The following is a 21,492-nucleotide window of genomic DNA, read 5'->3' on the forward strand; positions in this document are numbered from 1 at the left end:
AAAGGACACAAAAGCAAATACGTAAGAGTTATGTTGGCAAAATACCTGTATATAGCCCTCTCCAGTTTTTGCAATGACGTTCTCTCCTTAACGTGGAATTTTCCAACAAAATGTTTAACTCAGGTGTGAATTTTGAAGATATCTCTGTAATATTTTATCTTCTTTTTAAAAAAAAAAAAAAGAAAAAGAAAGGAAAAAAAATGCCAAAGTGTGAAATACTGTGCTAGCTTCCACAAGAGTTCCCACATGGGCTGGGAATCTTTGTTGACTTTTCGGGAACATTATCTCTAGTCTCCTTCTTTGTGGGCCAGTGTGTAGAGATGTAACATGAAGCCATTCCAGAGATGGTAACTTTTTTTTTTTTTTAAAGACTGTATATCCAAGAAAATGTTGAGATTCAAAGGAATCTCTCTGTTCCTAAATAAATTTGTATAGTTATGATATAAACGATTCCACTGCTGATAAGAAGAGGTTTAGATTATTGTTCTGTGTCTTTTGTTGAGGGAGATATGAGTGTGTATAGTGCAATGGGATGGGGGAGCACTTGGCTGGCTCAGTAAGTGGAGCAGGCAACTCTTGATCTCAGGGACATGAGTTCAAGCCCCACGCTGGGCGTAGAGATTACTTACAAAAAATGGGATGGGGAAAATGTTGCCAATTGGTGCATTAAGTCTGTTACTCCCCAGACCTGCTGCTAAAGACGATCTACATTAATACAGGGCTTTGAAGAGTTCAGAGCTCTTACTCTTTCTGACAGAGTAGGAGGAGGCTGGTTGCCTCATTTTGGAAGGGGGAGGATAGAAAGGGGGAGTTTTAAGGCCAAGTCATTCAGACTTAAGAGGTGGAGGCAGAGGCTGAGGAGGCTCATATCCCAGATATCCTGAAGGTCAGTTATTCAATATCCACAATGGAAAGCAATAGATATGAAAAACGAAGCATAATTCAACAATCAAATATAGGTGGCTTTGGAAATGCGCTGTGACTTTTGGTGAGGGGCTTGAGGGGCAAGCAAGCTCTCCTGGTGGTTTTTCCGAGGTTAATAAAAATTTCAATCGTTATCATTCCCGAGGTTGACACTGACCCGTGTGAAAGGGAAGCCCTTCAAAACTGTAATGGCTGATGGGGAAAAACCAAGATTGGAATGAAACATTTGTTGCAAATAATATCCAAGTGGGGAACCTATATGTAAATAATCAAGACTTAACTGTTTCTGATGTTGGAATGGGCCTTAGAGTAAGACTAATCTTTCACGACACGAAGCTGGAGAAGAAAGCCTATTGGTAGTAGTTACGGTCTCAAGAAAAGATCCGGTTGGAAGCGGCTACGTATGCAGCAAAGAGACAGCAAGAGGAGCCTTCGGCGCTGATTTAAGTATATGAAAGGACCATTCTGCCACCCACCAGCCCATGTGTACAAAAGTGTGCATGCACACGCAGGCATGTATATACTCTTTGTATACTCGTGGGTGCCAGAGCCAACCCTTTCTGTAGCAATCCTGGCTACCGTGACATCTTGTTCAGGTAAGTGCTGAAAGCCGATATCCTGCGCTGTCCACACTGATGGTTTTCATCCATTTCACCTTTTAAAAAAACTTTATTTTTTTTTTTTAGAGCAGTTTTAGATTTAGGTACAGAGATTTCCCACATACCCCTGCCCCCTCACATGCATAGCCTCCCCCATTATGAACATCACTCACCAGAAAGTTTTTTTTTTTTTTTTTAAAACTAAGAATGAACCTACATTGACCCAGAATAATCACACAAAGTTCACAGTTCGTCTTAGAGCTCACTCTTGGTGTTGCAATGCTACAGGTTTGGACAAAAATATGATATATACCCACCATTGTAATAATAAAGGGTATTTGCACGGCCCTGATTCTCTGTGCTCTACCTTTTCACCTCTCTGCTCCCTACACCCTTGCAACCACTGATCTTTTTCCATCTCTAATAGCTTTGCATTTTCCAGAAGGTCATATAGTTGGAATCATAGCACATACCCTTTCCAGATTGGCTTCTTTCACTTAGCGGTGTGTGTTTAAATTTCCTCCATCTCTTCATTTCCTTTTAGCACTGAATAAATAATATTCTGTTGTCTGGATACACCACAGTTTGTTTATCCTCCACCAAAGGACATCTTGGTTGCTTCCAAGTTTTGGCAATTATGAAGAGAGCTGGGGGGCGCCTGGGTGCCTCAGTCGGTTAAGCGTCCGACTTCAGCTCAATTCATGATCTCACGGTTCATGAGTTCAAGCCCTGTGTCGGGTTCTGTGCTGACAGCTCAGAACCTGCTTCAGATCCTCTGTCTCCCTGTCTCCCTCCCCTACTTGCACTCTTTCTCTCTCTCTCAAAAATAAGTAAACATTATTTAAAAAAAATTTTTTTTTTTTAAATATGAATAGAGCTTCTCTAAACATCTGTGTGCAGGGGTCATGGTGTGGACAGAAGTTTTCAATTCCTTTGGGTAAATGCCAGGGAACATGATTGCTGGATCATATGGTAAAAGTACATTTAGTCTTGTAAGAAACCTCCACCCTGCCTCCCAACAGAACGTGGCCGTACCATTTTGCATTCCCACCAAACAATGTGCGAGAGTTCCTGTGGCTCCACATCCTTGCCAGCAAGGTTTTGTCAAGCATTCTGGATCTCGGTCATTCAAATAGGCGTGTAATAGTATCTCAGTTATCTTAATCTGCATTTTCCTGAGGACATAGGGTGTGGAGCAGCTTTTCATGCACTTATCTGCATGTGTATGTCTTCTTTGGTGAGGGGTCTAGCAAGGCCTTTGGCCGACTTTTTCATCAGGTTATTTGTTTTCTTATTGTTGAATTTTAGGAGCTCTTTGTATATTTTGGATAGCAGCCATTTATCAGCTGTGTCTTTTGCAAATATTTTCTCCCAGTTTGTGGCTTGTCTTCTAATTCTCTTGATATTTGTCTTTTGCAGAGCAGAAGACTTCAATTTTAATGAAGTCCAGCTTACCCATTATTTCTGTCCTGGGTTGTGTCTTTGTTGTTGTATCTAAAGAGGCAGCACCATACCCAGGGGCATTTAGGTTTTCTTCATCTAAGTGTCACCTTCCTGAAATTTTATAGTTTTGCATTTTACAGGTGTGTCTGTGATCCATGTTGAGTTCATTTTTGTGAAGGGTGTGAGGTCGGTGTCCAGTTGCCTTTTTTTTTTGCATGTGGATGTTCAATAGTTCCAGTACCGTGTGTTAAAGGCACCATATTTTCTCCACTGTATTGCCTTGGCTCCTTTGTCAAAGATCAGTTGACTCCATTTATGGGGGTTTCTTTCTTTGCTCTCTATTTGACCATAATTTTTTATGAAAGAAATACAGAATTGTAGCCTAACTTCTCAGCCTCCAGTAGCTTCCATTGTCCATTGTCTCGGACAATTGTTCAGCAGAGCCCACCCTGGAAGCAGGCACTGATTTGCCTCTCACAGCCACGTGATTCCCTAAAATCCCGGTGAAGTTCAACCAAAGCTTGGTTAGCTTCTTCAGCGGCTAATTAGGCACAAGAGAATCGAAGGGCAAAACCCAGTCGTTGTCCAGGGGGAAAGAAAGAGAAGAATTGCTCCTGCTCCTTTTCAAATTTTCACACTTCAATTTTTTGTTGACTCAAGACTGGTGGGCCCCACCGTGGGCTGGAATAATACTAAGGCCTTTTGGTGCAACTCAGAGAATGAGTTTAGTTGCAGGACTCAAATGAGGAATCCTGCCCTGAGCCCCTCAGGTTTCGTGGCTCAGTGCCTCTCCTTCCCACACACTCTCGGTGTGCCTCTCATATCTCACGTACTGCATTTGCTGACCCTTCTGCTTCTCGACTGTGGGGAGCTCCCTGTAGTTGAGTCTGTCTCTTTTTCTCTATATGCCCATGACTAACACTGTACCTAGTACCTAATGGGAAATTAAGATTTTTGAAAATGAAATTCCTTTTTTTTTTTTTACCTCTAAATAATTTCTAGTGCCCTTTATTGATGTTAGGAGCTGTGAGCTGTGAATGCCGAATAATACAGTACACGTCTGTAGGGGCTTCTAGTCAAGTGCAGAGCCATACTGCCTGGGTTCATACTCAAAAAAGGTGATTTGAGTATGTCACCTTGAGCAAGTTCCTTGAATTGCTCTGTGTTTTAGTTTCTCCCCTATTAAATGGGGATGACAATAGCAGCCACCTCAAAGGGCTGTGAGAATTGACTAGTTAATATTTGTAAAGTGCTTGGAACAATGCCCGGTACATTAATAAGTGTTGTCTGCTATTATTGTGATTATAAACATAATTATTGTCATTATTATTCAAATAAATTGGTGGAGAGCTTCCTGTTCCTGTTCTCCCTTATAGCCCAGAACTTTTGTGGGGGGGGGGGGGCGGGTGGGGTGGGGGGAGATACCACTGTTGACGATTATCTGATCTGGTAGAACAAGTATTATGGCCAAAAATACCTAAATTAGTAAATGTAATCCTAGGTAATGAAGCTTGAACCTGGACCATCAGTCACCCTCGGATAAAGGCTCCTAGAAAGAACTGGCACCTTTCCTTATCGCCTCAGCCTTTAGACCCCTGAAGCCTTTTAATACTCTGTTCTTTCCTGGAAAATGGTGACAGCAAGAAGGTAGTTCCAAATTCAGATACTAGAACAAGAAGAGGGGAAGCTGGATGTCTCAGTCGGAAGAGTATATAACTCTTTTTTTTTTTTTAATGTTTATTTTGAGAGAGAAGGCGGGGAGGGGAAGGGCAGAAAGAGAGGTAGACAGTGCAGAACCTGACGAGGGGCTCGATCTCATGAACAGTGAGTTCATGACCTGAGCTGAAATCAAGAGTTAGATGCTTAACTGACCGAGCCACGAAGGTGCCCTGGAAGTTCTCAGGGTTGTGCGTTTGAACCCCACATTGGGTGTAGAGATTACTTAAATAAGTAAAACTTAGAAGAAGAAAGAAGAAAGGAGGAGGAGGAGGAGTGAGAGAAGAGGAAGAAGGAGAAAACGTTTCGGTAATCGCAAGCAAATGGGGAAAAGTTGAGATCGGCATACTCTCCATTTAGTGAAATGGATCCCTCCCTGTTCTCTTTCATCAGGCTCTCATTACCTCTTATCTGGTCTGTTCCAACCTACTTGAAGCAGACTGTCTTCTCCAGTTCATCTTACAGCGATTTTAGTTGAATGTATAGCAGTGATTCTCGACTTTGGTTACACAATGGAATCACCAGGAGAGCTTTAAAAAAGATGGATACCCACACAGATTCCGATTTACTTTGGGGCATAGCCTGGGCCCTGAGATTTTTAAAAGCTCCTCAAATGATTTTATTGTGCCATCGAGGATGAGAACCAATATCCAAGAGTGCATACAAATCACTGGGAACCTTGTTAGCATGCAGTTCTGCTTCAGTAGGTCTGGGGTCAGGGTCTGAGATTCTGTTTCTAACAAACTCAGGAGATGCAGATTTTGCTGGGCTATGGGCCACACTTTGAGTAGCAAGGGCTTGATGAAATGATTCCCTTGCCTAATAACATCATAGACTTCTTGTTACCCACATAATAAGATGCCTCAGCCTGGCATCTCAGGCTGGCATCAGAGTCATTTAAGACCCTCCGACAGCAGTGGTTCTTAAGTGTGACTAATATCTGAATGATCCAGGGGCAAGTTTTAAAAGATATATATTCCTAGACCCCACACTAAGGCTACTGAATTGTACTCTTCAAGGTACACCCTACAAGCGTATTTTGGAAACACTTCCCAAGCGTTACAGAAGATCAACAAGGTTTAGGAGACACCATATGCTTCTAATACACTTTTCCAGGCTCATTTCCCATTCATTCAACCAGCAAACATCTAGTGCACCTGCCTCCTACCAGGTATTAGAAAACAAAGATGAAAACAGTTGGATCCTTACTCATGAGAGATTGGCAAGATAAACACCAAAACTAGATTATTAACTACTCCCCAGCCGTGGTGTAAATGTTCACCCTTCTACTACTTACTGTCTTCTCTTTTGAAGACCGTCTGGGCCCCTCAGCATGCCATTGTCTCCCGTCCTGATAAACCAAACCAGATGCCCTCTTTACCGCATTTGGGCCTCCATGCTAGTTTGGTCATCTCTTCCAATTTTACTTCCCTTGGTATTAAAATAGATCTCAGAGCGGAGAAAAGGATTTACCCAAAGTGTCACAACAACAACAATTAACATTTACATAGTGGCTTCCTTGTGCCTGTCATTGTTCTAAGCACTTTTCACAGGTGAAGTGTGTAAGAGTCTTACGATGGCTTTATAAGATAGCAATTACTATCCCCGTTCTATGCTTGAAAAAATGGAGGCACAGAAAAGTTAATTTGCCCAACGACACAGAGTCGGTAGCCAGGCTGGGTTTGTTTGTTTGTTTGTTTGTTTGTTTAAAATTGTTTAAACGTTTATTTTTTGGAGAGAGACGCATCCACGAGCGGGGAGGAGAGAGGGGGATAGAGGATCCAAAGCAGGCTCTGCACTGACCGCAGCCAGTCCAATGTGGGGCTCGAACTCACGAACTGCAAGATCATGGCCTGAGCCCAAGTGGGAGGCCCAACCAACTGAACCACCCAGGTGCCCCAAACCACGTTTATTTTTAAGCCTTATACTCTACTGCCAAGTAGGGTGATAGGGCTGTAACGAAAAGGAATAACTTCTAATTCCCGGGCCTGAACATTTTCCTGGCTAATTAATTGCGTGCTTGTTTCACAACTGAGACTCCAGCGGGAGGGCTGCGACTACGTCTTACATCTCCCATCGTGCCTAGTCGGGGTGCGAGCCCTCAGTAGGTGCTCAGCCACTGGTTATTGGATGGGCTGTCCCCACATGGAGAGGGGGGGGGCGGGATGGATAATTATTGAAACAAACAACAACACACAAACAAGGGCAACAGCCTGTAGGTCTCACGTGACCACCAGGTAACCCTCCGCTATCCGTCCCCCCCATCCCGGGCCCCGAGCGAAGGAGGAGTACCCTTCGGCTCCCTTCACGGACGTTCCCCGTCCAGCTCGGGTTCTGCGCTCCGTCCTCCCAGCCACAAGGTGCCCCCAGACCCCCGGCTCCTCTTCCGCCGCCGCCAGATCCTCGTCCTCTCTCCCTCTTTCCGCCGCTTCCTGCTCCGACGATCCGCGCTCCGAGCTCTGGGGCCGAGGCGCCCGAGGCTTCCCGATGCGCTCGGCCAGGTAACAGCGCGGCGCGAACCGCCCGGCTCCTGCCGCGGGGCTGGGCTCGGGACGCGGGGGGCCCGACCCGCCCGGCCCACTGGTGGGGAAGGAGGCGGGCGGATGGTCTGGTCTGGCCTGGCGGCCGAGGGGTGGGGGTGGGGGTGGGGGGCTCCTCCTGCCTCGGGGCGCGGGAGGCTTTGCTTCGCCAGGCTCGGCGACCGGCGGGATGCCCGTACAGCGGCGCGGCGTAGGTGCGCGCAGCCGGGCGTGGCCCGGTCCGCGGGCGCGTCCGAGGGAGATGCGCCGGTCGCGGTGCCTGCGGGGCGCCGGGGTTGCTGCTCGCCCCAGCCACGCCTGCTCCGCGGCCGCCCGCCAGGTGGGTCCGCCCAGCGCTCCTCCTCCCGAATCTGGCCCGGGAACGGGAGGAGCGAGGACAGGGGCCTTGGAATTCTGTGCCCGATCGGCCATCTCAATACCCCCCCGTTCCTTTACCCAAGAGTAAAAAACCGAAATCCAGAGATGGACTGACTTTCCCAAGGTCACAGACTTGTATCTGCCATTTACAAATGTCTATTCTTTTAAGTGTTTGTAAATAGACTACTGTTTCCTCTGTGCTGCCAGGGAATTAGGATTCAGGGAAGAGGACTCTAAAAATACTAATCAGCAGATCCAAATGAGCTGATCCGCATTACTGGCCGGTGACCCTGGCATTTAGAAGGAAATAAGCGAGGACGGTTCTTTTCACTCTGGGTACTTTGTATTTCTGGGCCTTGCTCCGAAAATTGGCCTAGATGCTTTACAAAATTTATCTCAGAACTCCTTGTCAGAACTGGGCCGGATTAGAGTTTACAATCCTCTTTTCTTCTCTCTTTCTTTTTCCTACCCCCCCCCCCTTTTTTTTTTGTAAGGGAGGCTCAAGAGGTGACAGTGATTTGCCCAGTGTTTTATGGCTAGTTAGGGGGCACAGACAGAATTGGAACTCAGGTCTGTGATTGACACCTACTGTTTTCTTGAATAGAAAGCTGCTTGCAGCTGAAGGCAGCGCAGAACTTGACCTTCATAAAGCCCTCTCTGGATAGCATTCCTGGGAGCGGCTTGTGTACTGAAGTGTGTTGGTCCTCAGATATTATTTCACTTGTCAGAATAGGGTTAAGCAATAAGTGTAGCCATGCAGAAAATTCCTGCAGAGATGAGACAGATACCTGAAATTTTTTTTTTGTACGAAATTTCAATAGAGGAGCTAACGAATATTAATACTATCTTGGTTACTTGAAGATTTTAGTCCTGTATGACTTAGATTGACTCAGTTACAGTCATTCTTGGCCTGATATATTTGTCATCAGTAAAAATTTCAAAATGTAGCTTTCTGACTAAAATAATTAAATAATTGCCTTAAAGATATTTTTCTTTTTTTTTTTTAAATCTTTTTTTAACGTTTATTTTTGGGACAGAGAGAGACAGAGCATGAACGGGGAGGGTCAGAGAGAGGGAGACACAGAATCTGAAACAGGCTCCGGGCTCTGAGCTGTCAGCACAGAGCCCGACGCGGGGCTCGAACTCACGGACCGTGAGATCATGACCTGAGCCGAAGTCGGCCGCTTAACCGACTGAGCCAGCCAGGCGCCCCAAAGATATTTTTCTATATCAACAAAAACTTCCCACATGCACCTCCACATCCCTCTGCTTCCCTCTTGGTTAGTCTTTGAATTGGGTTTCGGAACTGAATCGAACTCGGATTATTTTCTCTTCCAAAATATATAGAGTCTGATTAGTTCTGTGTTTAGGGTTACCTCAAGTTTCCATTTTAACTGGTAAAACTGTGACTTAAGTCCCAATTTCAGTTGAGTTTAATGCCAGCTTCAAACCACATTAAACTGCGACATGTCATGTGACCTCTAGCAGAAACCACAGGTAGTAGTCCTGTTTTTTTCACCAGAGCTTCTCATTGGAGTGAACACATTATCGAAGACGTGTACTATGTTCCTCATGTATCATTGTTCAAGGTCAGTCATCACTGACAGATTATTGACATGTACTCATCCTTATTTTAAAAAAATGTTTTCAATGTTGGGGCACTTGGGTGGCTCAGTTGGTTGGGCATCCGACTTCGGCTCAGGTCATGATCTCACGGTCCGTGAGTTCGAGCCCCGCGTCGGGCTCTGCGCTGACAGCTCAGAGCCTGGAGCCTGCTTTGGATTCTGTGTCCCGCTCTCTCTGCCCTTCCCCTGCTCACGCCCTGTCTCTCTCTTTCAAAAATGAATAAATATTTTTTTTTAACGTTTTATTTATTTTTGAGACAGAGAGAGACAGAGCATGAACGGGGGAGGGGCAGAGAGAGAGGGAGACACAGAATCTGAAACAGGCCCCAGGCTCTGAGCCATCAGCCCAGAGCCCGACGCAGGGCTCGAACTCACAGACTGCGAGATCGTGACCTGAGCCGAAGTTGGACGCCCAACCGACTGAGCCACCCAGGCACCCCGAATAAATATTTTTTAAAAAAGAAGAAGATTCTCAGCTGTGTAGATAAGGAAGAGTTTCAGTGAAGGCAATGTTTTTGTACTCTCCTATAGAAGAAATGAAGATTATATTCGCATTGACCCAGTGCTGTTTTCTTAGGGTATATTTTGTTTTTCTGGTTTCGGTCTTTTCATCATAGGATGGCACTAGGTCTGTGTCCGCAGGTGCTGTGCAGCCTGGGGGGCTGGCTCTTGCTCTACATTTCTTTCTGCCGCCTGAATAAGCACCGAAGCTATGAGTGGAACTGCCGGCTGGTTACTTTCACCCATGGAGTCCTCTCCATAGGCCTCTCAGCTTATATTGGCTTCGTCGATGGCCCCTGGCCTTTTACCCACCCAGGTAGGTGGAGACATTAGAGGGCTTCCCCTAACGGATTATATAATTTGGGGGTAGTCTTGGAAGGATGGGACATTTTCACAGAATGTGTACAATATTGAAGAGGAATTACCGTTATAATTTGTACTGGCCGTCTTCATTTTTAACTCTGATATTCTATGTGTCCCTATTTCTGCTTTTCATAACTCTGCTTTTAAAACAAATTTTAAATGCCTGTTACGTTGTAAGCCACCGAAACGTACAAAAACATAAAGCTAATATCAGTATCTTCCACCACCACTCCCAAACAGACACAAATGGACTGTATTACACATACTTTTTGATAACCTGCAATTTTCACTCGATTGTATATTTGAAGGACATCTATATAGATTTTTTTTTTACCCGTCTTAATTGTGATATAATATTGTGTTGTATGCATACATCGTCATTTATTTAACTCATGTCTCATTATTTGGGGCACCTATATTGATTTTTAAGCTGCTAAATGTCTGAGTATTACTTCCTTAGAATAAAAAAGTTGTGTCCCCTTGAATTAGTCTGCTGGGGCTGCCATAACAAAATGGCACAGACTGGGGAGCATAGACAATAGAAACTTATTTACTTACGGTTTTGCAGGCTAGAAGTCCAAGATCAAATTGTTGGCTGGTTTGGTTTCTTCTAAGGCTTCACTCTTGCTTGCAGGTGGCTTCCTTCTTGCCGTGTCCTCATGTGGTCTTCTGTTGGTGTGTGTGTGTGTGTGTGTGTCCGTCCTCATTTCCTTATTTTAGAACACCAGCCATATTGGACTAGAGCCCACCTTAACAACCTCATTTTAACTGAATTACCTCTTTAAAGGCCCAATCTCCGAGTACAGTCACATTCTGAGGGAATTGGGGGTTAGGGTTTCAACACGTGAGTTTGCAAGGGACAATTCAATCCAGAAATCCCCTAGGATGTGATTTTTTTTCAATTCCTTAGATCCTTTTTTGTTTTAATTTCCTTAAATTTCTATAGTGAGCTTCTGAGTTTTTCCCCAAACTGTCAAACTGATACGAAAGCAGCTCTTAAGCTTTGTGTCTCGTATGAAGGTTTCAAATAGATTTCAACGTGTCCTGTCCTTGTACTTGATTTTCGTAAGCTGGGAACACACTAACTTCTGGGGTTCTTTCCAAGGCCCGCTTTCGAGAAGGGTCAGGGCCACCAGTGTCCAACAATCTAACCCATTAAGCTAAGAAATTAATCCGACATCCAGGGCAGAATAACTGAAAGAGTCTGGAAACAGACCTTTAAAGCTGGTTAAACAAACACGTAAAATAAAAAGAAGAAAAAAAAGCAAGAAACTGTAAGATTTTAGTTGAAAGAACAAAATAACTGAGTGGACACGGAGATAATGGCTGTTGCTCAGATCACTCATTGAGAGCTGATTCATCAAATCCAGCATTTCCTGGGCCTGTCACATTATGTGGTTTGATAAAGACCAAGGTTTTAGATTTTAGTCTTGGTTGTCATTACAGTGCATGCGCCTGCCTTTGTTTTTGCTTTCGGTGACGCAACTGATCATCATGGCCCTGTTGTGGGAGACAACAACATAGGACCCTCGTGCAAGGTCACTGTTCTTATACAATTCCCGGTCACTCAGTTTGCTTCTGTCTCGGTTTATTGCAGGCTCACCCAATACACCTCTTCAAGTGCACGTACTGTGTCTCACCTTGGGCTACTTCATCTTCGACTTGGGCTGGTGCATCTATTTCCAGTCTGAGGGGGCCCTGATGCTGGCTCACCACACCCTGAGTATTTTGGGCATCATCATGGCCCTGGTGCTCGGAGAATCAGGCACAGAGGTCAACGCGGTCCTCTTTGGAAGTGAGATTACCAACCCCTTGCTACAGATGCGCTGGTTTCTCCGAGAAACAGGGCACTACCACAGTTTCACTGGAGATGTGGTGGACTTCCTCTTCGTGGCTCTGTTTACCGGAGTGAGGATTGGCGTCGGAGCTCGCCTCCTTTTCTGTGAAATGGTCTCCCCCAAGCCCAAGGGGTTTGTGAAGGTTGGGGGAGTGGCGATGTATGCCGTCTCTTGGTGTTTCATGTTTAGCATCTGGCGCTTTGCGTGGAAGAAAAGCATCAAAAAGTACCACGCCTGGAGAAGCAGGCGGAGGGAGGAGCGGCAGCTGAAGCGTCATGGACATCTCAAAACGCGCTAGCCAAGGCTTCCTCCAGATGCCGGATCGGGTTAGTCAGCCACAGGACCCAGGTTGGAGATCACGGCTGTTCTAGAATCAGGCTCATAACACACTTAGGTTTCAAGAAAGGGCTAAACGTATCAGGCAGTGTGGTCAGTCTTTGAGGGGAGCCCATACCAGTATTAAAACACTCATGCCTACCGTGGCGCAGGTGTAGAAAGTGAGACTACTCAGTGGTAGTTGTGAATGAGTCAGAGCTGTGAGGTGGGGGTGGGCACAGCTGCCTTCCTTTTTGTTCGTGGTGTCCTCGGGTCCTCTTGTCTCTGGGATGCTTGATGGTTAGACCGCTCAGGAAGGAATTTGAGAATTTCTTCGAGAATTGACTCCTTGAACAAACCCTTGTTCCTGCTTTCCGTGTAGCAATTTAAATAAAGTCACCCCATTTACTCTAAAGTGAGGGACTTCCAGGAAGATGCACGTCTGGCATTCTGAGCCTTGGATCAGGGAAGGGGCTGTGCTTAAACAAAGGGAAAGGATGAGAGAAGTGACCCGAAACCAACTGTCGAGGGGCCCCGAGACACCCCCAGGTTTGGTGCTTTGCTGAGGGGACTCACATGACTCAGAATGTAGTGCAACTCCTCGCTGTGATCAATTACAGGGAAAGGATTCAAGGGAAGAGCAGTGAAGGGAAAAGGTGTTTGGGCAGAGTCCAGGGGAAACCGGGCCCGAGCTTCCAGAGTCCTCTCCCAGTGGGATCCCTGAGGATGCACTGATTTCCTCTAGCAACAATTTGTGGCGATACATGTAAAATGTCCAGCGAGGAAGCTCATTAGATGCCCAGTGCCCCAGTTTTTTACTGGGGGTCATGCAGGCAGCCATCGCCTGGCATGTAGCAGAATTCCTGACTCCCAGAAGGAGAGCAGGTGTTCAGCCTAAACCATATTGTTCGCACAGTGTAGGCACGGTGAGCTGTTCTCATCAGTTAATGAAGGGAGCCCTCCTGAAATCTAAGTTTCCAGATGCCAGCCAAGGGCCAACCTCGCGAGGAGGCCTTTCCAAGGACAGGAGTTCAGGCCTGCTCTGGTAACTCTTTTCTGTACAAAAACCAGGGAGTTAGGGCTTCGGATGAGAGATGAATGAGGTGTGGGCAGATTTACCGAGTCCTGTTGTACGGGTTCTGCCCTACCGAGAAAATGATGCCAATTCTCAGGGCTTTTGTGCATTAATCTCCTAGGCATGAGAGGCTGTGACTGAATTCCATAGGGATTTAGCATGTGGATTCCACTGTGCTTGAGATGGCAGTTCAGGTTTCAGCCCTGCTATACATCCTGCAAACCAGAACCAAAGAGTAAAGTGTACCAGCCTCAGGGGGATGAGGCGAATTTTATTTTATTTTTTCCCCAAACACATTCCCTGTAGCCCACTTCCTACGTTTTCTTTTCTCTGAACAAGGTGCCACTCTCTATGGATAAAATCGGATGGCAAGGCCAGTCCTAGAAGGAAAGAAACAAACAAAAATTTCTCAGTGCGATAGTCTATCATCCACCCAGGAAAAGCAAGAACGTAAGCTTAACATGAGAGATTAGGAATCAAGACTTTCTGGGTTCTTTTAACTGATTTTGCTACTCACTTGCCAGATCACTTGGGCAGGTCACTTGTGTTCTCTATCCCAGTTTAAACCCTGTTGTGAATGAATGTAGGACTTTTATGGGGAAAGGGACGATTTATGTGTTTGTTTGTTTATTTATTTATTTATTTATTTGCTTTTTATTTATTTATTGGATTATGTCATTTAGACCCCTGGGGATTGATTTGCTTAATTGGTGAGTAAACGTGTGGGGCTACCGAAGTCTAAGCCTAGGTCGGTAGGAAGTCTCCGCCCATTCTATGGTCACCGGTAATACGAACCTAACGCGTGGTCTTGAAAATGGATGTCAGTGCCCAGGCATGACGGAGCGTTGGAATGGCATGACGTCATCATTACTCTGGGAAAAGCAACTTTCAAGGCATGTTGCCAGTGGTCTTTTAAAATGACTGTCATTTGCTTAATGAGTTTTGCTGCGGATGGAAATAATCTGACAGTAGCATCCCCGTCTCTTTTTTTTCCCTGGGATCAGTATCCCCAGAATGCTGGTGAGCTTCTTTCCAACAAAACTGTGGTCAAAGTTGGATGCCGGGGAATGCTGATTCTAGCAAAAGCCTAGTGAAAAAGAGTGGCTTGGCGCAGGAGCTTAAAAAAAGTAAAAGCTGGCTCTTGAATTTTGGCACAGTGCCACCTGTTCCATACCAGACAAATGAATAGGCTTAATCTGGTACCAATTTTTTTTCTTTTTACTCCTCAGACGTGAAGGGATTGCAGACCTTGGTGTTTTAGGGGTACTCCTGGGAATGTACGCAGGTTTCTTTTGCGTTTTGAATAACCTAAATAATAAGAGAAGAAAACTAGCTCACTTCAGCTTTTCTTGATGCTTTAACTAGTAACTCTGAAGGAACCTCCCTGAGAGAAAAATGGGAAATGAAGGTGACTCAGCAGTTAAGATGCTGAGTTTTGACATCATGGGTAAACGAAGGGCTAATTAACATGTGGTATGGTCGGACAAAATGAAGTATTTTATTCATTTGCATTTGGATTACTATGTAATAATTCCTAACACTGTTCAAGATTTATATTTCAATAAGATTTGTACTAAATTTTATAAAAATAAATTTTTATCAACCCAGAGTCTGCCTTTGTATCTTTGGTGTGATTTTGCCAAGAAGTGTAAAAAAAAAAACAAAAAAACAAATGGCGTGTAGAAATGTTGACCCATATTTATAATTATCTGTGAAATACCACTTATCTGCTCTTAACCATCAACCATTCCTAATGCTGTTTACTTTTCGGGGCAACAATCTACATACAGAATACAGAAAACAGTTTGCTAAAGACTGAGGAAGAACTTCCTTTCTTTTTTTTTGCCATTTGTTTGGGCAGTTGCCTTGAAAATGATGTGGAGTGGGCTCCATGAAGATAAGGACCCTCGGCTCTCTTCAGAACTGCACCTCCAATGCCTAGAGCAGTGCTAGACACATAGTAGGTGCTCAATAAACATTGAAAGAAGAATGGGTAAGGATGTGGTTTAGGATAGCCAGTCTCCCTCCCCTCCCCCCTCCCCAGGGAAACCTCAAAGAGCATGCATGGTGGATTGTGTCACTGTTGTCAATTTTTTAGGTAAGGGACTAATGACCATGGGGAGTGTGTTCCACCTAGATTGGTGGGACTCTTCTGAAGGCATTCTATAGTTAGAGCCTTCAGAACAGTCTAGAGCTACCAACAGTTCTAAAGAGGCTTTCAGGGATGTTTTTACCATTAGAGCTTTGTGGGTGAACATAGAGATTTTCATCATTGAAAAAAATAGCTCTGGAATGAATAACCACTGGCTTAATTAAATCCTTTGCTTACCATCTTCTGAAGCTTTCCCACAGCAAATGCCTTCTTTGCTCACAGCTAGAACTTTGGGTCTGTTTAAGTTTGGAAAGATCTTGAAAGCAGCCTGCCAAGAGGTTTTGTATGCAAGGAAGGGAAGGTGAATTAGGAAGCTTTCCAGTTTGTTTTATTCCTGAAGCTCAAGTAGTGAGGCATTCTTGAAGGAAAGAGGAGAACTCATTTTTTAAATGCATGATTTGATGAGTCATTGGGTCCAATTAATTTCGTACCTATTAGGGTATGGCAAAATGATATTTACTATGTTTAAGAAAGATACAGGTTTGGAGATAAGGTTTACATTTTGGTCATTTTATACAGATGGATAGAGCTCTTTCCAGTTATATGCCAAAAATATGCAATTAAAAGAGTTCTCAGGGTAGAATTATCCTGGGGTACACCAGCAGGTGGCAATGTGTCCTGGTCTGATCATTAGGAAAGTGGCTTGGAACTTTTATCGGGTGCTATTCTTTCCCAAAATAAACATTACAAAATTAGCTGGCTGTGCCCTGAAAAAATTAAAAAAAAAAATCAAGCAATAAAGAGTCATCTTTGGCCTCTGTTTATCTTTTCCTTTTTTTACCCCGTTCTAACGTCAGCCTTAGCTCATGCATCTATTCAGGGATAATGATCTTTTCACGAACTGTTGCAGGTTGACTTTTAGAACCAGCATCATTAAGAGGTCCTTGTTTCCCCTCTCCACATCCAGTCTTTCTTAAATTTGCCTTATTACCTGACTTCCACAGAAAGGCTGAAGACGCTCTCCCACCAACGCAGGTTTGAACTCATTGACTCTGAAAACAGGTAAAGGGACAGCCACTTAGGGCAGTGGCCGGAGGAACTGAACCGTATTGTATGTGGTACTTAACAATTGCTACACTACGGGATTATGCAATCATAAAACTAGATGGATATCTACATGTACCCGGGAGGAAAAAACATTAGCCCCCTCCCCAAATATTTGGGAACTCTTCAGAGAGAACCGCAATGCTTTCTACCGGATAAATGCACTTTATTTGCTGCTCCCATTTCTCTCCACAGCAAGCTTGTGAAGTCGCTGTGGAAAGCACCATGCTTTCTCCATTTGGCAACTCAGACATGTCACTTTGCCAAGGCAGAAGCAGCTTAAAAGCAATATTATACCAAGAAATCCTGGCTCCAATTCCCATACTCTCGTTCCCCCCAGCCCGACGCTCCACCGTCCTCTAACTTTGCCCTGGCAGCCAGGATTTGTGAGCGGCGGCCCCTGTCCTGGGAGGAGGCCAGCAGGTGCCCCAGGTGAGCGGCCAAGGCCAAACCCTCTCTCTGCTGGGGTTTGCTGCGGAAGAGAGGGATGGTGTTCTGGCACCTGGACCCGAGTTCGTTGCCAGCAGTTTACAAGTAGTCGTTACGTGTTATCAGAAAATAAGAACAAGTACATTCCATTAAGGAATAAACGTTTCCAGGGCAAGGGGGCGGGTGATGCCTCTCCTCCCGGACGCCTCTGCACTGGTGGAGTGCTCTTTGGCGGTCTCCGGGTAAAGCCGAGTTAGTACAAGCTAGACTCCAAAGTACGGCTCTCCGGCGTTCCCGGGGCCTTGGGGGCGACGCTGGGTCGGTGGGTGGGACTCCCGGAGACGGCCGGTTCCCACCTCCCTCCGCCCCGCAGAACTACTTTTCCGCTCCCCCAAACAGGACTCCGGCGGAGGCGTCCGCGCGGCCCTGGCGCGCGGACAGGCGCGGGGGAGACGAGCGAGGCCGGGCGGCGAGGGCGGCGGGGCGGCCCCGCGCGCCGCGGAGGGATCCCGGGTGAGGCGGCTTCCCGAAGTCAGAGGGGAGGAGGCCAAAAAAGTCGACGGGGGAGGGGAAGCGCGAGCTCGCGCTGGACGCGGCCGGGGCCGGGAAGACAGAACCGGAACCGGAACCCGTGCGCGCGCCTGCGATCGTCGCGCGGCCCCCACCGCCGGCGGCCTCCTCCGCCCGCCGCGCGCGCTCCCGCGAGGGCCCCAGGACCCGGCGAGCCGGTCCTGCGCTCCGAGTGGTCGCTCTCGCCGCGCCGCCGGCCTCCGGGGCCGGTGCTTCGAGGCCGGGCCGGACGGGAACCTCCCGCCCCTCGCGGGATCCGCCGCCTACCGGCGCGTCGGGGAGGAGCCGCCGCCGCCCGTGCCGACTGCGGAAGAGTCCGGGCCTCCCAGGGATGGGGAGCAGCCCGCGGCGCTGAGAGACCAAGTTCCTGTCACCTCTGGCTGCGGGACCCCTTCCCCCGGCGCCCGCGGTCGTCCCAGCGTCCGGAGCTTGGTGGGGGCGGCGAGGAAGACGAGAGGGGTCCCCCGGCCCGGGGACATGGGGCCGCGCGAGCCTGGCGCGGGACGGCCCGAGACGCTGCCTAGGCTGCGGCCACGAGCGGCCGGCAGCCCCAGATAGAGAGCGGAGACCACAGCGGCTGGCCCCGCGGCGGCGGGGACTCGCGAGCCCCCGAGACTCCGGAGGAGGAGCCGACACCCAGCCCCGAGCTGATCCCGCCCCAGCCCCGGAGGGACTCCCGGGCCCCTTCCCTGCGGCTCGCCGACTTCCCCCCCGTGACGGAGTTTTCTCCGTGTGCCTTCCCGAGGATTGCCCTCTAGCTCTAGAACTCGCCTTCTGGCAGACTTTCTCGGGTTGTTTTGGGAGATACCCTGTTTTGCTCCGACCTACATCCCCTTTCCTTGACCCCTTCCAGTCGGACGTTCTAGATGACTGCATGGAGTTTTGAGTTGGACTTTTGTGTCCCTTACGGAGTCGGGCCTGATCCCAGAGCACTGGGGGTGGGGTGGAGGTGTTACTGTAAAATGCAAGTTGGATAAAAGAAGGACCTCTCGCCAAGGGCCCCAATGAGCGGCACACAGTCTACTATCACCGACAGGTTGGTATGAAGCTCCCCTTGCGCTTTAGCTTCCCTGGGTTCGGCCTGACCTAGCAGAGAGTCCGTGATAGCCGATTGCCTTTGACCAGTGAAGTTGACAGGCAGAGGAGAGAGGGTTGTTTGGGAGCTCTGCAATTAGTCTGGGGTTGCTGCCAAGTTACCCGGTTGATTGGATTTGGAAATGTAGCTTTTTTATTTTTTTTTTCTGGGGAGAAACTTTTCTCCAGATTCTCGGCGAAGGGGTAGGTCAAACCATGATTGTGGTTTTGTGTCTGTACTGTGCATTGGGATTCTGTACTTATCTTGGAACCAGAGGAAGGTCATTTTGGGTGAAGGTCAGTGCCCGAAGTCGGCTGGGGTATTGGTGCATCATCAGTTTTACTCCTGCCCTGTGGTTCTCCAGACCCTGTTAGATTTTTAGGAATTGCTATTTGTAAACTTCATTCTGAGACTGCTGCATGGTGGTTTTTGAACTTGATCTTTGAATGTTGACCTGTGTAGCGTTGATTATCTAATAATTTTACAGAATATTGAAATTACTGGTAAATCACAGGCTCTTGTTGGAGCTAAAAAAGGGGGAGAGAAAGTCATGGGGCTTGATTTTAATTGCTGCATTTTTAGTATTTTGTCTTTGAGAAGTATTTACATTTAAGGGATACAAACCCTAAGCGAATTAGGTAGTACAAGCATGGCAGGTGGATTTGTTGAGTTCTGTGGGTCCTTTATAGGTTTTATCTATGTTGCTGGTGGTTGGTAAGTGGAGCTTCTTTACCCTTAAGGGTTATTCTTTGGAATATTGTTTTCAATGATAAATTCCACTACTGTATTTTATTTCTCACTTTCATGATGACATTGTGTGCTGATTCCAAATTTCAGTCAACCTTTTTTTTTTAGTCACTGTTCAAACCATTACATCATCAAAAAAAAAAAAAAAAAAAATCAAACGACTGAACTAGGGGGCCAAAGAAAGCACTTTGATGAAAAGCGCAACCATAGTGCTCTCGCAAAAAAATAGTTGAATTTCCTAATAAGAGAGTTTCACCCAATTGTAAGACTCATTTGTTGATTTTAAAAGGGCCAAATTCCATTATCATACCATAACAGCTACTCCAGAAACAGAACTTCCTCTTCCTGTTGATGCTTTCCAGTGTCACGTGAATGTTCACCTAAAAGATTCCATCAAATATTTAAACTGTAGTCTTTGCGTATTTTTCTTTAAGATGAATTTTGGTTTTCAGCTTTTCAGATTGTACCCGTATCATGAGTAGCAACAATTCTTATCTTAATTTCCTTGAATCATCCCCAGTCCTTTAACTTTCAGGGTGTTTTGGTACGGAGACATCACTTGAACGGGTGTGTGGGTAATTGTTTTTATTTTCCTGGTTCATTCAATTCTTGCCCTCTCTGTTGAGCCTTTAGACAAGAAGTCTTATTAGGAAATAGTGTAGTGTTGGTAGTTTTTATTGTGGCATTAGGGGTGTTTAATTTTGTAGAAACAGAACCTAGGGTCACCAGCTCATTTCACATGAAAATCACCTAATAGTGCCCACATGATAACCTTTCTTCTTCTCTGTGCTCAGAGATTTTTTTTTTCCTTTTTCCATTATCTTGGAAATAAAATCTTGGGATTTGGGTTTTTTTTTTTTCTCATAGCTTAGATGAGATACAAATATACAATAAGCATGCAGTCAATAAATGTCCTTTACCAGGCACTGTGCTAGGCACGAAGGATTAAAAGATGAGTATTCTAACTATAAGATGAATCTGCAAATTGGTTTGGGTGTTAGTATCCTTGAATTAGTTCAGGGGCTGGCTGATTTTATAGATTTTTTTTTTAAACAGTAAAAAAAACCATTTAATAGCCATTTAATTTAATATGCATTGCTGAGACAGTATGGATACCTGTATCTTAGGAATTTACTCGTTTGTTTTCTTTTAATAAGATTATTCTTGGGTGACTATTACATTTTCTTTACGTCTTCTGTAAATATCAAGCATCTATTTGTGCATTAGAAGAGTAGCTGTCTCTGATCTGAATATATGTTGGAGTGAAATAGGGAAGTGCTGGGTTAGTGTTACTTTTTTTCTAGGGTACCTTAACAAAGTTATGAGTACAGAATAGTTCTTAGCTTCTCGGCTCTACCTCCTTCATCCTCTCTTCTCACTGTCCACTTCCAGTATACTGTAGGTATATTTTGCTGATTCTAGAGCTACTGGCAAATTAACAGTGCCAGTGTAGCTTTTTAAAGATCCTTTCAAGTTTGAAGTACCGTATGTGGTATGGCTTTGTTTTGTAGAGTGTGCAGACCCACCAGGCCAGCTGTGTGAGTTAGAGTTCTTTCATTGTGGTGCTTCTGACTACAGAGTCTGTCTGTCCTCAGTTGAAATCAGACTAGCTGGTTTTGGGCGTTGTTCTGTTTTGCAGTTTGTGGCAGGCGACACATGGCTGAACAAGATAAGAAGGGTTTTATTCTTGTGTTAGGGACGTGCTGGGGCTGGGATGGAATTCAGCTATGTTTAGGCTCTGATTGGTCACTGTGGATACTCAGAACTCTGTTATATCCTGTTATTATTTTGCAGTTAAATTAACACATTCATTTGCTCCCTTCTCTTCCTCTTCGTCTACTCTCCAGACCCCTCATGCTCCACTTTTTGAAAGGTATAGTCGTCAATTTAAAATCCAAACTATGTTCATGGTAGCTACTGTTTTCATGTAGGGTATATGAATAGGTTTTTTTGTTTTGTTTTGTTTTTTTTAATCTAAGAAGCTTATGAATACCGTCTAGTGTCTTGCTTTGTAACTTCTGTGAGATGTATAGTTTTCTTTCCACTTTGAGAATCAGCACTTGAAAAGTGGCAGAAATACCTGATTGCTGCTCTTCACTTTGCATTGACTGCTGTGTTCAGTCCCAAAACGTATCCTAATTGTTGGCAGTCCTCTTAGATGCCTGTCTTCTGTCCTGGA

General features: G+C 45.7%; 2 protein-coding genes across 3 annotated transcripts in view; both read left to right on the top strand.

Annotated features, from left to right (window-relative positions):
* Window positions 1–7,125: 7,125 nt before the first annotated feature.
* On the top strand, window positions 7,126–14,740 carry TLCD5 (TLC domain containing 5). The gene is made up of 3 exons (XM_042906891.1): window positions 7,126–7,183; window positions 9,822–10,021; window positions 11,666–14,740. The coding sequence occupies exons 1-3, from the start codon at window positions 7,170–7,172 to the stop codon at window positions 12,202–12,204; spliced, it is 753 nt and encodes a 250-aa protein (XP_042762825.1). The 5' UTR covers window positions 7,126–7,169; the 3' UTR covers window positions 12,205–14,740.
* Window positions 14,741–17,839: 3,099 nt separating this feature from the next.
* The window catches only part of ARHGEF12 (Rho guanine nucleotide exchange factor 12), a 148,117-nt gene continuing 144,464 nt past the window's right edge, over window positions 17,840–21,492 (top strand). Inside the window, exon 1 of one of the 2 annotated variants that reach the window (XM_042906887.1) lies at window positions 17,840–18,527. In XM_042906887.1, coding sequence (XP_042762821.1) covers window positions 18,496–18,527 — 32 coding nt within the window. In that variant the 5' untranslated portion in view covers window positions 17,840–18,495. Of the gene's footprint in view, window positions 18,528–21,138; window positions 21,187–21,492 lie in introns of those variants that run through there. The other variant, XM_042906890.1, reaches the window with a different exon arrangement.

The sequence above is a fragment of the Panthera leo genome, chromosome D1 (assembly GCF_018350215.1).
Source record: "Panthera leo isolate Ple1 chromosome D1, P.leo_Ple1_pat1.1, whole genome shotgun sequence".
NCBI classification, from domain to species: domain Eukaryota; kingdom Metazoa; phylum Chordata; class Mammalia; order Carnivora; family Felidae; genus Panthera; species Panthera leo.

Excerpts from the sequence above, each read along its gene's own strand:
- TLCD5 (XM_042906891.1), top strand. Across the intron at positions 10,022-11,665 it reads CTGGCCTTTTACCCACCCAG|GCTCACCCAATACACCTCTT; the intron begins GTAGGTGGAGAC and ends GGTTTATTGCAG.